This window comes from Nannobrachium achirus (assembly GCF_963921795.1).
Source record: "Nannobrachium achirus genome assembly, chromosome: 5".
In the NCBI taxonomy this organism is placed as follows: Eukaryota; Metazoa; Chordata; class Actinopteri; order Myctophiformes; family Myctophidae; genus Nannobrachium; species Nannobrachium achirus.
Genome location: NC_137814.1, coordinates 39,224,624 through 39,238,721, shown reverse-complemented (window position 1 = coordinate 39,238,721; position 14,098 = coordinate 39,224,624). Strand labels below are relative to the sequence as shown.

At 42.5% G+C, this 14,098-nt stretch overlaps 1 protein-coding gene across 1 annotated transcript in view; it reads left to right on the top strand.

Moving 5' to 3' along the window:
• mast3a (microtubule associated serine/threonine kinase 3a) overlaps positions 1-14,098 on the top strand; it is a gene marked incomplete at both ends in the record, with an annotated part of 65,734 nt that overhangs the window by 16,066 nt on the left and 35,570 nt on the right. Inside the window, 4 exons of the mRNA XM_080725775.1 lie at positions 879-951; positions 6,170-6,190; positions 6,414-6,492; positions 12,719-12,876. Of these exons, the coding sequence (XP_080581901.1) occupies positions 879-951; positions 6,170-6,190; positions 6,414-6,492; positions 12,719-12,876 (331 nt within the window). The remainder of the gene's footprint in view (positions 1-878; positions 952-6,169; positions 6,191-6,413; positions 6,493-12,718; positions 12,877-14,098) is intronic.

Sequence of the window (14,098 nt, the reverse complement as noted above, 5' to 3'; positions counted from 1 at the left end):
TGTGAGAAAAGGTTAAAAATGAACCCCATGGGGTATTAGTTGGCGACGGCAACAAGCAGAAATCATAACTAGACATCATAACGGTCCAAAAAAAACAGGTTTCGAAAACATGTCATTGGGGTGCTGGTAGACCCCTCTCTCCTGCCCTACTAAATAGGTTGTGTTGATAAAGACGGTTGGGGAGGGTGATTCCGTCTCCACTGCTTAATTTCTTCCACACGCTATGCCCTCCCAGTGAAACTCCTCACTGTCAGGAAAAAATAATTGTCTGGCATCTCAATGGTTGTCTACACCAGGGGTCTTCAATGTTTTCAGGCCAAGGACTCCTTAGTTGAGATAAAGATGAAGTAAGGACCCCTTAGTTTAGAGAGAGATGAAGCATAGATTCCATATAGTGTCATCGTTTGACAGCACAACCATCAGTGTATTTTGGATTCATGTCAATTTGTGTTTTCATAGCTATATTTAACCACTTGAACCGTCAATACTTATTAACCTTACCTTTCACTCTGTCCTTAGTCTGCTCTTTTCCCCCTCTACACCAAACCTCTTTGCAGAAAGAGTTTGTAGATCTGCTATTTTTGGCTAAAGTTTTCAGAATATGGACTAGTGTTCAAGTGGTTAATATAAAAAAGGAGAAAACAGTTTCAATCACACAAGGATTTGGAGGACCCCCTGTAGTAACTCTGAGGGGTCCCGGACCCCCTGTTGAAGACCCCTGGTCTACAGTGTAGTGTAGACTACACTATCCTCTAAAATGGGGGGGGTAGAAAGAAAAATAAGGACATTCAGGATTTCGCAGCTCATTTATACATACCAGTCAAACAATGAGAAATATCTTAGCCTTTTCTTACTGTTTATCTATTGTGTTTCTCCAGCTGGCAGCAGTCCCTCGGAAAGCCCCAGAAATATCTCTGCCAGCAACTCTGCCAACTTCCAATTTGCCCGCAGGTAAGCACCAAGTCAACAGCTTTTTCTTGTTTGGCTTTAATTGACTTCAGTGCCGTGCTAATTTTGTGCTGTTTTCTCCCTGCACCTGATTTAAAAACAACAGCATCTCAGTTTGCTTTATATGTTTGTTCTGTCGATAACAGTTATTCCCCTCCCCTTCCTACTGGACAAAACTCCCAACAACACCCACTAATACCTGACTTTTGTCTTTAGTGGGAAAGGTTATAATAGGCATTAATTCCCGGGATAAATGAGTCTGCAGTAGTTGCAGGCCTTTATTGGTTCTATTTCCGATCAGCAGTAAAACTTGACAGCTGGGCACTGCGGGTAGACATGCACATTTTTGGCCCTTTTCCAGCACAATGCTATGATACGATGTGCATTAAAGTTCCGGACGTTGGTGCGTAAATAGACAAGAACAAAATGCGATGGCGATTTTGTTCTTCACAAGTCTAAGTAAAGAAGGAATGGTCGGATACGTCATTGGAAGCGTTCTAAATACCTCCCTGCCTGGCAGGCAAACTGTTGGTGATGTGGAATGTAGTTCTATTAAAGTCAATGGAAGTCATCATGGTGAGACTGAGAACACTATACAAAGGAACACTATAGCGTTGAATTATTTCGACCTTTGTCTAATGAATGTTTCAGGAAAATAAAATAAAACCTATAATTCCCTGATGTTTTCTCGATGTGCACATCATATAATATTCTCTAGTTGTCTAAAGAGCAAATCTGACTGTCAGCATGTCGGTTTAGTTAGAAGGCTTCTCTGTGGACAGCAACATGTCCTTTAAACACTTTCAACACTGGCATCCAGATTTTGGCCATGTCATTATAAAGGTAAAGATAAATGTTTCGACCTGGCAAGAACATTTCCCTGAAGAAGACCATGCCTAGAAGACCATGGTTTCTATTTAAATAAATACTGCATTGTGGCTACTAGTGTGCAGCCTTTTTCTTTACCTTGTCCTTTATACTTACTTACCAAGGTCAGCAACACCAATACTGGTGTGCGCCCTCCCCCTGTTTGTTTGGGGGCATGTCATTGTAGGCCAAATTTCTAAAAAGTCTCAAACTTGCGAAAATAGCTGATCTACAGCATTGTAAACTTGTAGATCCGTTATTTTCACTATTCATTGTATGGCAAAGTATATACTTTAGTGTCATATAATTGCAAAATGCAATATTGGCATTCACACATTCAAACCTAATCATCTGGCCCAAGAATTCATACTGTAACTTTTAATCCCTATCAAAGTGGGTCAGATTTAGATTTGGGGTCAATTTTAAAAACTGCATTGGGATCACTTTGATATGGGATCTGTGATCATAGAATTATCTCAGCAAACATTATGTCTATAAGAAATATAAGACTGATTAATCAAATGATATCTACAAGATCCAAATATGATCCACTTGGATAGGGATTAAACTTTTTTTCTTTTTTAAAGCTGGGCATTCAAGCTATTTTCCACACCCTTTCAGGCACTTTCATGTTGTAAAAAAACATTAGTGTATATTTTATTGTCTTTGTGTATTTTAATTTTTGTATGTGTTTGTAGTCAGCTTTTCCCAGGCAATATAATGTAATAATTATTTTGCAAAGAAATATAGAAACATAATCCCTGATAGTTGGTGTTGGAGGAACTTTTAATGAGCAAGCCAGTGGCTGGTGTTTTCTTCACCCTATACTGGAAACAAGAATATATGAGGCATGCCTAAGCAGCCACAAGGCCCCAGGGCCACTCACAGGACATAGGACTTGGCATTTGTCAAGCCAATTAAGGCAGGAAGTCAGTTCACACACTCATTACTTGGATATGTTGTGATTATGGAAAAACAATTCATGCATCATGCCATAGTCCTCTCATGCTTCTTCTTGTGGTTACTCAATGCGTTTAAGCAGAACACTAGAAAAGAACTTGAATAGTTTATCACTTGCTGTAAACATTGATTTCAAGCCATTTGGATTTTTAGGCTAGGAATCCACATAACTACACTAGCTTGGCAGGATTTATGCATGTTGCTCCTCGACCAATGAGTTTATTTCATAAGAACAAGATTTTAGACTCCAGTACTAACATGTCGAGCATTTCACTTATAACATAAGTGATATATTGACTATAATTTAGAGCTTTTTTTTCACATACTTTAAAAATCGCTCAATATTCTCTGTTCCGGTTACGTCATGACATCATCGGGCGACGTGCCGCCGAATCATAAAATATTTGGTGACCATAGGCTAGCGAACAGCGCCATCCAGCGTTGGATTTTAGGTGTAGGGCAATCAACGTGATAACTACAGTAAATGCTTCAGGATTTAAGAATTTGTAGTTAGTGTTTCACAGGATGTAGTTTGTAACTAATTCTTGAAATTTCTACTCTGATACAGTATACTGTACCACAAGTTTTATTGCAGCACAGTACAGGGCACTACGCCATAGGCTTCAGAGATGGGGGCATCTTTTGAAAGCATTTGCTTGGCACAAAGCCGCATGACTCATCTGAATTTATTGAGGCTCTTTAAGCTGCCAGTGTTGGGACAGATGCTGTGCCTGCACTTTTGAGAGCTCCACCGGCGCTGGTTGTTATTCACAGCCTTATATACCTCTGCTGTTTATGCAATTACTTTTTTGACACAAACATTCTCATGAAATAGGAATGTATGCTGCAAAGAACTAGGAATGTTGCAAACCAAGGATGGCCATGTGGAGACATTTACACAAACCCCGTTACCACTTCATTAACCATTAACCGCCAAGAATAAAATATATTTTTTTGAATAGTTGGCAACTAATTTGATTTATCGATTAATCATTGCACCCCTATTTCTGACTGGAGAAGGATTTCGAACACTCTGATTCACGGTTAGTGGTGTTTTGGTCACTGCATGGGACACCACGGTGTCAGGACGGTAATTTTTCACTCGCAGGTACGGTACGTTATCGTGCACGCTAGAATGCGTCCCCCTAGATTCACGAGTCAAGTACCCAAATGGCAGGTTTACCGGTGGGTGTCCTCATACACGGAACACGGTATAAAAGCAACACAGCACTGTGGCTGCAGTACTGGGGGTGGCATAGCTCAGGGGTAGAGAAACCGACATTAGAGCACGAAGGGTTCCCAGTTCGAATCCGGGCTCCCCCTGAGTTAATGTCGAAGAGTCCCTGAGCAAGACTCTGAACCTCTAGTTGCTCCCGGTGAGCAGGAGTGTGCCTTGCATGGTTTCCTCTGCCATTGGTGTATGAATGTGTGTGTGAATGGGTGAATGTAATGCACAATCTATGTAAAGCGCCTTGGATAAAAGCGCTATATAAATGCACCATTTACCATTTACTGTATCGTGTCTGTACGTGACGAGAAAGACTAAGCTAAAAACTAGTAATTTCCTTTACAAACATGTTTCCTACTACTATTTATACCGTAAACCACTTATATAAATCACACAAAATGACAAGCGCAGCCATCCGTGCTTTTGTTATGGTTGGCAGAGAAGGGCTTGTTTTGATCAAGAAAGTGATCTGGAGTTGGATTATGAGATGCATCCATTTTTGTGAATTTCATAACATTGGCCTGGATGCAAAACAGGATTTCCTGATCACGTTATTTCCTGATGCATTATGGGAATTTCAGTTTTTGAATCAGGCGCGGGTGCCGCAGACCCAACACTGCGGTTTAGAGTGCAAATGACATCACACTCGTCATTCTCAGCGACCGCACTCAGGACGCTGCGCGAGTTGTCGAGCTAGCTTGTCGTGGGCATCGAGTGAGTTAAGCTCGCGGGGACCTTAATACCTAAACCTAATGACTGAAGTCATGCATTATTACATTTAGTAATGCATGCTGGATGCCACATAGGTCTGTTAGACACATGATCAGACCACAGACACACACATACACACACACCTACCTTTAATAAACTAATCTATTAACAGGACTAATCTCCTGGTGCTAAGGCCAACACCATCCATACACAGAACCCTTCCTAAATCAATATGTTTGATGTCCCCATCGATTTAGCTATGCGTTGTCCCGAGTGCTTGGCTCTTACCAGGCGCTAACCTGAACATTTGACCATCGGTGTCATCACATATTGAATCTGTTCTCAGAGCTGTCAACAAAAAAGGGGTGCGTGTCCTTAGAGTGATGCCATGCCGATATAAGATGGGGAATCAGGTGGAGGAAATTTGTGAACTGTGACAAGTATAGATTAACCACTTACGCCTTGTATATGTCATTGTACGACAAATAGCGAAAATAGCCGATCTACAAGCTCACAATGTGCCGTGAATGCACGTCATTGGAAGAGTCGCACCATGAGCTTGTAGATGAGGCTATTTCGGCTACTTTGTCACCTACAATGACATGCCCAAAGAAGGGACTCTACGTTGAAAGTGGTTGAGCATGTGCAGTGTTGCTGGGGGTAAACTATAATGTAGAGCAGGGGTCTTCAATGTTTTCAGGCCAAGGACCCTTTAGTTGAGAGATGACGCAGGGACCCCCACAACCCATAGATACCATATAGTGTCATCGTTTGACGGCACAATCATCAGTGTATTTTGGATTCATGTCAATTAGTGTTTTCAGATATTTAACCACTTGAACCGTCAATACGTAATAAACTTGACCTTTCACTCTGTACTTAGTCTGCTCTTTTTCCCTCTACACCGATCTTTTTCCCTCTACACCGATCTTTTTCCCTCTAGCCGATCTACAAGCTCACGTTGTGAGCTTGTAGATCTGCTATTTTGGCAAAAGGTCTCAGAATATGGACGCTAGGGGTCAAGTGCTTAATATAAAAAAGGAGAAAACCCCCTGTAGTAACTCTGAGGACCCCCTAGGGGTCCCGGACCCCCTGTTGAAGACCCCTGGTGTAGAGTATGTATATTGGTGAATATAAGGGATTACATGCAGTCTTGTACACATATTGTTGTCAGTGTTGCATATAGGATTACAGGACATGTATGTAAAATGAATCTCAGTGTGTGTGGGACACTGGGACATGGTACTACAGTATGAGAACTGCAGCTAGGCAGGTGTTTCTACAGCCCAGCTGAAGCCACTGAGCCCAGCATTGGCTGTGATCTGCTGCTGCAGACAACCAGACTTAAGTGTCACTGTCATTAACCACTGTTTTTTCTCTTTCTCCCTCTCTCTCTCTATCTCTTCCCTCCCTCTCTCTACCTTCCTGCCACTGCCTCGGTTTGAACCCGCGTAGCCACCTGGCACGTACTGAAAGGTAAAGACATTGGGATCTCCCATGTTCACCGCTTACAATTTCCAGCTACAATTTCCAACATATTTTTTAAAGTTATGCATTTGCCTCCCGCCCGTATTCCGAACATCAGTTGTTACAATGACAGACGAGAGGACGAATCGCCCACTGAAGGTTGAAGAGGGGACGGATTTCCAGGTTCCTCACAAATCCACTGACACGACGTGTTATTGTATTGTCTCTACAGAGCGGACGGGCGAAGGTGGTCTGTGGCCTCTGTTCCCTCCTCTGGATACTGCACCAACCCACCCAGCTCCTCAGTATCTGTGAGTCCACTTCTTTCTCTCTCTCTCTGATCCTCTCCCTCAGGGACATGCTGGGCCCCTGATTCAGCCCGGGAAAAAGAGTTGGAGAGGCCCTCAATGCGTAAGAGAGATCTCTCTCTATACTGCTACTCAAAGATTTGCCATTTCAGATCATGACAAGTGACAAGCCAGTGGGCCAATTATTACTGTACATGAGTTAAGCTGGTTGCACACTGCTGCGTTTTTCGGGCCGAATATCGGAGTGAATTTCGGAGAACACAAATAAAAAAATCAACCTCACGTTATGTCAGTCACGTTTGCACACTGCCGCCCGTTTCGCGCACCACTCCGTCCCTTGCTCTCTCTATCTCCCTCTCTCTCCTTGTCCTGAAAAACGCATTTCGCAACGAAAAACGCAGCAGTGTGCAACCACCTTTATATTTCGTCGTTGTTGGGTGGAAAACTTGTATGTCCAAAACCGTTTGTTTTGTATTTATCATTTTAAAAATGATTTAAACTATTGAAAACAGCCGATCTACAAGCACAGATGCGAGGCGTTGTGTGCTTGTAGATCTGCTGTTTTCACTACTTTTGTGCAACGGCCTTGTATGATGAAGCAGGGCTTTGCTTTGCGAAAAAATGTATACATTTGAAACTAGGAGATACGAGGTTTCTGCTCGACAGTGACGATTTACTTTGTTGGCCTCCCAGCCCCCAAAATGGAACGAAGGCCAACATTTTATTTTTATTTTTTTCCTAATGGCCGGCCTGGACAGGCCAGGAATGAACCGGACGTTCGGGAGTTGTCCCGCTTTTCCCAATGGCCAGCACGTCCCTGCTCTCCCTCTCCTTTCACGTCATCAAATATTCAACTTCTCTCTAGAACACTGCCATGGGACTATTTATCTCCCTGTGTCGCTACTACTCAGTGTGTCAGTCAGTCAGATGTTCAGTGGTCCTCTGTGTGTCATAAACTTGTGGTGGCTGCTGAACTGTAAATCCTGTCTGCTAACACATGATGGACTACAGAAAGATACCAATCTATTGGCGTTGATTTAATCAGTCAATTCCAAAGGGGGGTGACTTGACTTGAGTTGTTTCCTTCATGGACTAAATGTACACATCTTTCCAGATTGTTGTTCTGCTGAATAGACACAATTGATACATTTTTGGATGCCAATGGAAGACATGATAATGGTTTGAAATGCACCCAAATGGTCAGGTCAGGGTTGAATACTCTTTTGGCGGCATTCACTTATATTATAAAGTATTTTATTGGAAATGGACATCCAGGAAGCGTGACCCAGGGATCATGGCGGGGTGGAAGTGGAGAGTTTTTTGTTGTTTTTACCAAAGTTATTTTGAAACCATTCTTTTGAACCAATATCTGACTTAATCTTGCTCATGTAGGTTAATTGAATAATCAAGAAGCAGGACGTTTTTGATATTTTTATACGGTATATAAACAAATCATTACAATTAACTACATGGTTCCCCAATTAGTTTGGGGAACTAAGGGCCGAATTATGTCTAGGGTACCAAGCCGAGGGCCACAACATTGCAGGGGGCGACGGTGGCGTTCTCACTACTCCAGCGACAGTTTTCGTCGTTGTCGGGGTGGAAACCTTGATAAATTCAAAACGAACCGTTCGCTTTGAATTTATCATTTAAAAAATGAGTTAAACTAGTGAAAACAGCCAACGCGAGGCGTTGTGTGCTTGTAGATCTGCTGTTTTCACTACTTTTGTGCGACGGCCTTGTATGATTTGCGAAAGAATGTACAAATTTGGAGATACGAGATTTCCACCCGACAACGACGATATACTAGTGTTGTTGCTGCTCTTATACCACCATTATTACTGGGGTTGGTGTGGGCCAGATAGTAGCCCCTCGTGGGCCGCAAATGGCCCACAGGCTGCCTATTGGGGAACCCTGATTAACTACATTGATTTGAAGTTGTATTGACCAGCCCTAAGCTGTAATGATTTATTCAGTGTCTCAGCATTAAAGAGTAGATTTCTAACCTGGAGGCTGTAAATATTTGTGGAGCAGGGGGGCATCTTAAAGAATGTCTTACTGAAGTAACCAGTGTCTAAAATGGGATTTAAAAATGCAAAATACTATTTTTTTTATCAAGTTTTATGCATAAAGAGTTTCTATTACAGAAAGTTATGATTTGTCAAGATAGTGTTTTTGTGAAAGCTGCAGTGACATAAATAAAAGTTTAGGATGTACCTCATTCTAATCGCTGTAGGTGCATTTATTTTTGCATCAAGGCCTACTCTGTTCTGCTCTCAGCTCCTTCTCTGTATTCTGACTGTGTTCCGTGCTGAGCGGTAATGCTTGCTGCCCTCGCTTGCCAAAGGAAAATACAGAAATCACTGGGTTAATCGTTACAATAACATTAGACTTGTGGAAAAGCAGCATTTTTCCTGAATGACATCACTGCTAGGCAAGAGACGGGATGACATTGCACATTTCCTTGTTCAACCCTTCCTCTCTGGAAGTCAAATGATGGGCATCCTGCCAGCTAGGTTTGCTCGCTAGCCATTGTAGGTACAGCAACACCCATTAGCTGAATGCTGACGAGTTCTGTGGTGATAATCTTAAAACCTTGTCTTGAAAGTCTACTGAAAACTGCACCCGGTCATGAAAACAATGAGTGGGTCTTGACTCTTGTGTGCTGGCTGTAATTTTCTATAGCCTAACACATGGCTTGGAGACGTTGAGGTCAGGCCCTTGCACACAATGGCCTTTTTGAGGCCCTGCTGTCAGTGAGGTCTTTATGTTGTGCTTCCTTGACACTGACGCCTCTCGGGTTTCCTCCTCAGGTCTCTGTTTCTCCGGCTTATCGCTATGTTCTCTGTCAGTTTTAATTGCTGTCCTAGCTTTTTTGGTTTCTTTGTCAACCTCTTTTCTCCCTCTGACTCTCATACTCTTTTCGTGTTCATTCTCTAATTTTCCTCTCTCTTTATCTCTTTTTCTCTAATATTCCGTCTCTTTTCCTTTTCTGCTCAGAGGAGCCGTTCTGCCCCCCTTTGCCCTTCCTTGAGCGAAACCCGAGATCCCTGCCAGAGCAGCCAGACAGGGACTTGCTCATGAATTCCAGGCCTTGTGTCACGCATTTTGGTTCAGGGAAAACCAATGCTTAGCATCGCCGTTGATCAGAAACCTTGTATATCCGTATTTCATCTTATGATGATGTGCCCTATTTTGTCATAATAGACTAGAGTCATATAAAGCCCTTTGCACACAGACGCGTTTTTCTCACACGGAAAAAAATGACAATTCCATTTTTTTTAAAGAAAACAATGATTCTTTATGACCTCATGCACACCGGCTCCGAATTTGCCATGCGGCAGGTGGCTGCGGCTGTGCGTTTTTTCCCAGATCGAACCCAGTTCGATTTGTGCGTCTTGTCGCATGCGGTAAAAACTCATTGACTCCTTTTATGACTCCTCTTCGGATCCGCAGTGTGGATTCTGCACAGCCTTGCACACCAAATCCAATGCGTTTTAATCATGCAGCAAACGGAAAGAAACGCAACGGTCCTGTGTGCAAAGCCCTTAACTCAGTCGGTGCCATATTTAAAGTGGGATGACCTCTTATATTGCCGGTTCGCCAACAAAGGGCACATTCGTGCACAGATCATGCACTATGCATGTGCATGCTTTTCACAGCTTTCAAACAAAAAAATCCGCTTGGAAATCCGTTCAGGCATTCAGGAGAAAGGAGCCCTTATGTTTTCTTCAAATGTAAACGAACATGGCTGCCATGTTTGAAAGATGGGGTTGGTATGGGGGTTAAACATGCAATTTCGCGATCGCGATCATGCCTAGTACACTGTTGGAGGTCCAAAAAAGTTTTTTTCAAAAAAACATTTTTTTTTTAAATTATTTAAAAAAAAAAGACGTTCAGAAGACGTCTGGCAGGGAGATCCATAGTGAAAAAGACGTTTTAAAGACGTTTTTATCATAGAAACATATTTTTTGGCAGGGTATGAGTTAAGAGTATAGCGAAAATAGCTGATCTGCAAGCTTATAACACTTTAGCTATTTATGAAAAAACAGGGACACCAGGTTGAAAATGAATGTTTATTAATGTTGAACCTACAAGTAACACTCCCTAAGGTCGAGTAGCAGAGCTTTTAAATACGGCACATTTAAAGTCTTTGGGAGTACCAGCTATTTTTCCTTTTTTGACTCACCTTTTTAAGTCGTCGCGAATCGTTTTCGTGTCGTACGATTGGCCCGCCGATCGATCACGCAAACACAGTCTTTGTGATCATGTGGGCATATGGTTCCAAAGTTACAGGAGAAGAGAGAGAAGTTGTTATTGAGCCTGCGGGCGCCACCATCTTGCGTGACACACTAACGGACGGACAGACCTGGAGGCTCTAACTAACAAGGTGCAATTAACGAGAGCTTTTGACTAAATAATAACTACATCCATTTCCTGAAAAGTAACCGTTTTGGACATACAAGGTTTCTGCCTGACAGTGACGATAGTAGCCACACATTGCAACACTAGATTTTATTTTAATCGGATGAATCTAGGGTTGCAATAACTCCCATAGGCAGCCAATGTATCAAAACAGTTTTTTGCTATCTGATTGTATTAAACGGCGTCAAACTCACCAATATTGCGGCTCTATGGAAAGCTTGGAATATCCTCTTTCTATCTGCAAAGTGTTTGTTTCATAAAAATCCACCGTAGACATGTTAGGAGTTACTTTCTATCAAGAAATTCAGTTCAGGTGATTATTTTTTCTAAGTGCTGGAGTTTGGAAGCGCTTGTGGGAAGTCACTCAGCGGTCCTGTGTACCGGCTGGTTCTAAATGTCACATAATGCAGGAGGCAGCGACACGCTGCGTTATAGAAGACGAGCGCTTCCGAAGCTCAACACTTAGAAAATAAACCATGTCTGCTCGGATTTCTTGACAGAAAGTAGCTCATAACATGTCTATGGTGGAGTTTTATGAAAGCAACTCTTTGCAGATAGAAAGAGGATACTCCAAGCTTTCCATAGAGCCCCAATATAGGTGAATTTTAAGTTGTTTATTACAATCAGATAGCAAAAAACTGTTTTGATGCATTGGCTGCCTATGGGAGGTATTGCAACCCTAGATTCATCCGATTAAAATAAAATCTAGTGTTGCAATTTGCGGCTAGTGACGATAGATAGCCAACACAACAGCCATGTTTGCCTGCCCTCTGGGCATTCTGCAGAGGGCAAACAATAAAAGAAAGAAATCCAGTTTCTGCAAAGTAGAGCAGGAAAGCTCACTGTATCAATTCTTTAAGACTGAAGAAGGGATTTATGATGTTGATGCTTCATTGCAGACTGCCTGAGCAGAGGAGGATGCCCTTGTTAACTGTGACATCTAATTTCAAACCATAGAGGAACATGAAAGCCTTTAAGCCTCCCAGTATTAGCAGGCTGATGAATTAGAGAGAGTGCGCTGGTGTGATTCTTGTCGGAGGAAGCCTTTCAATGCAGGATGTCATGTCTCTTCAAAGCTGCAAAAGCACAGCCTAAAGCACAGTAGGAAAGCAGATTAAAGAGACTAGAAATAATTTACCCAGAACATGTAAATGGCAAGTGTGATTGTCTGTATGTATTCGGTTACATTTTAATTAAGATGACTATGTAAATCATGGGTCTTCAACAGGGGGTCCGGGACCCCCCTAGGGGGTCCTCAGAGTTACTACAGGGAGTCCTCCAAATCTTTGAGTGATAGAAAGTTTTATATTAACCACTTGAACCTTAGTGTCCATATTCTGAGAACTTTAGCCAAAAATAGCCGATCTACAAGCTCACAACGCCTCGCAGCGCGCGAAGGCGTTGTGAGCTTGTAGATCGGCTATTTTTGGCAAAGAGCTTTGGTGTAGAGGGGGAAAAGAGCAGACTAAGTACAGAGTGAAAGATCAACTTTATTAAGTATCTAGTGGTTAAATATCTGAAAACACAAATGGACATGAATCCAACATACACTGAGTATCGTGCTGTCAAACAATAAAACAATACGGAATCTATGAAAAGGTTGTGGGGGGTCCCCGCTTGTGGGGGGTCCCCGCTTCTCAACTAAGGGGTCCTTGGCCTGAAAACGTTGAAGACCCCCGATGTAAATGTTTAGTTATTTTAGCATATCGATCCCTGAATGTTACCATCTTGCTTGTGGATGATCTGTTAATGTCTCTTGTTCACTTACTCACTCTCTCTCTCCATCTCTTCCTTCCTCGTCCAGTCCTCCTCTTCCCAGGAGTTGTTGCACCACTTGCCGTCCCAGCCCACACAAGATGACCTCCACTTCCTCTTCAAACACTTCCGGAGCACAGAGAGCGTGGCTGACGAAGATGCCACACACCAACCACCGCCCATCAGACTCCGCTCCCGCAGTCTCAGGTACTTTGGATTATACAACAGGTAGTCTCGCTCTCAATGGAAAACAGGCTCTCCAACCGTGCAGGTAATGAGCACTACTGCACGGTCTCATCAAATAAAGAAATCAGCTGCGTTTGTCACGAAAGAGAGCAAGCGCGCCTCTCTCCCCACACTATGCTAGGCGGCTAGGCTAGCGGTTTTCATGTGATGTTCAGGGACATAGTAGCTAAATGAGGCATTAACAAATTACAAATTCCTATCGTACATGTTAATTACAATGAAATGAAGTTGACGTGTTTTTTTTTAAGGGCAACAGTTGTATAATCGCAATATTACACTCGAGGGTCTGCATTATCGCGGTTATTTGTCCCTTCAGTCCTGCCTACGGAACTCGCCTGTGGCTCGTTCCTGCAGCAAGAGTGTCGGGACAAATAACCGCGATAATGCACACCCTCTCGTGTAATATTGCTTAATTCAAACGCTGTGTTTCTTTTAATGGCGGTAACCAGTTAACCCATTTAGACCTGAAGACCCGATTCTATAAATGTCTTCTAAATCCTAACGTTTTTCTGAAAAAAATAATAATTCTGTATTAGTGGTTCTCAAACTTTTTAAAATCAACGACCCCCAGAATCATTTGTTTGGCCGTGGACCCCCATCCCAAAATATGTTGTTCCCGGGACCCCCTCAGAAGCAAAGATTTGAGTTAAAAATGTTCACTTTAAAATATATATATTCAAAGATTTGCACATATTTTCATGATTTTTCAAAAATAGCAGATCTACAACCTCATAGTGCGGCACTCGGTGCCGTGCTATGGTGGTTAAAATGTAAAGTGATACAGAGTTAAACCCCACATACTTAGTTGGTCCCACCCAGGGCTCTATACTCGGTGGCCTCCTTTTTCCACACCAAAATCTCTTTGCAGGAATATTGCAGATCTACAAGCTCACAATGTATTGCAATGTACTGTAAATCTGCTATTTTTGCTGAATCTTCGCCCCAGAATAGGAATGCTAGGGTTCATTTGGTCAAGATTGTATTTTGAGGTAGTTCAGCTTTATTTAGACTGCACAGGACATTAGGCACAGAGAGGGAGATGGACAAATAGAACAGGGAACATCATGTTGTTGACCCAAAAATCTGGATGATAAAATGATGATGCATTGCAGACACTCTCTTGTATGCTTGTTGTACAAAAACTATTTGATGCCTACCCTAGTGCCGCTGTTCAGAAGCCACA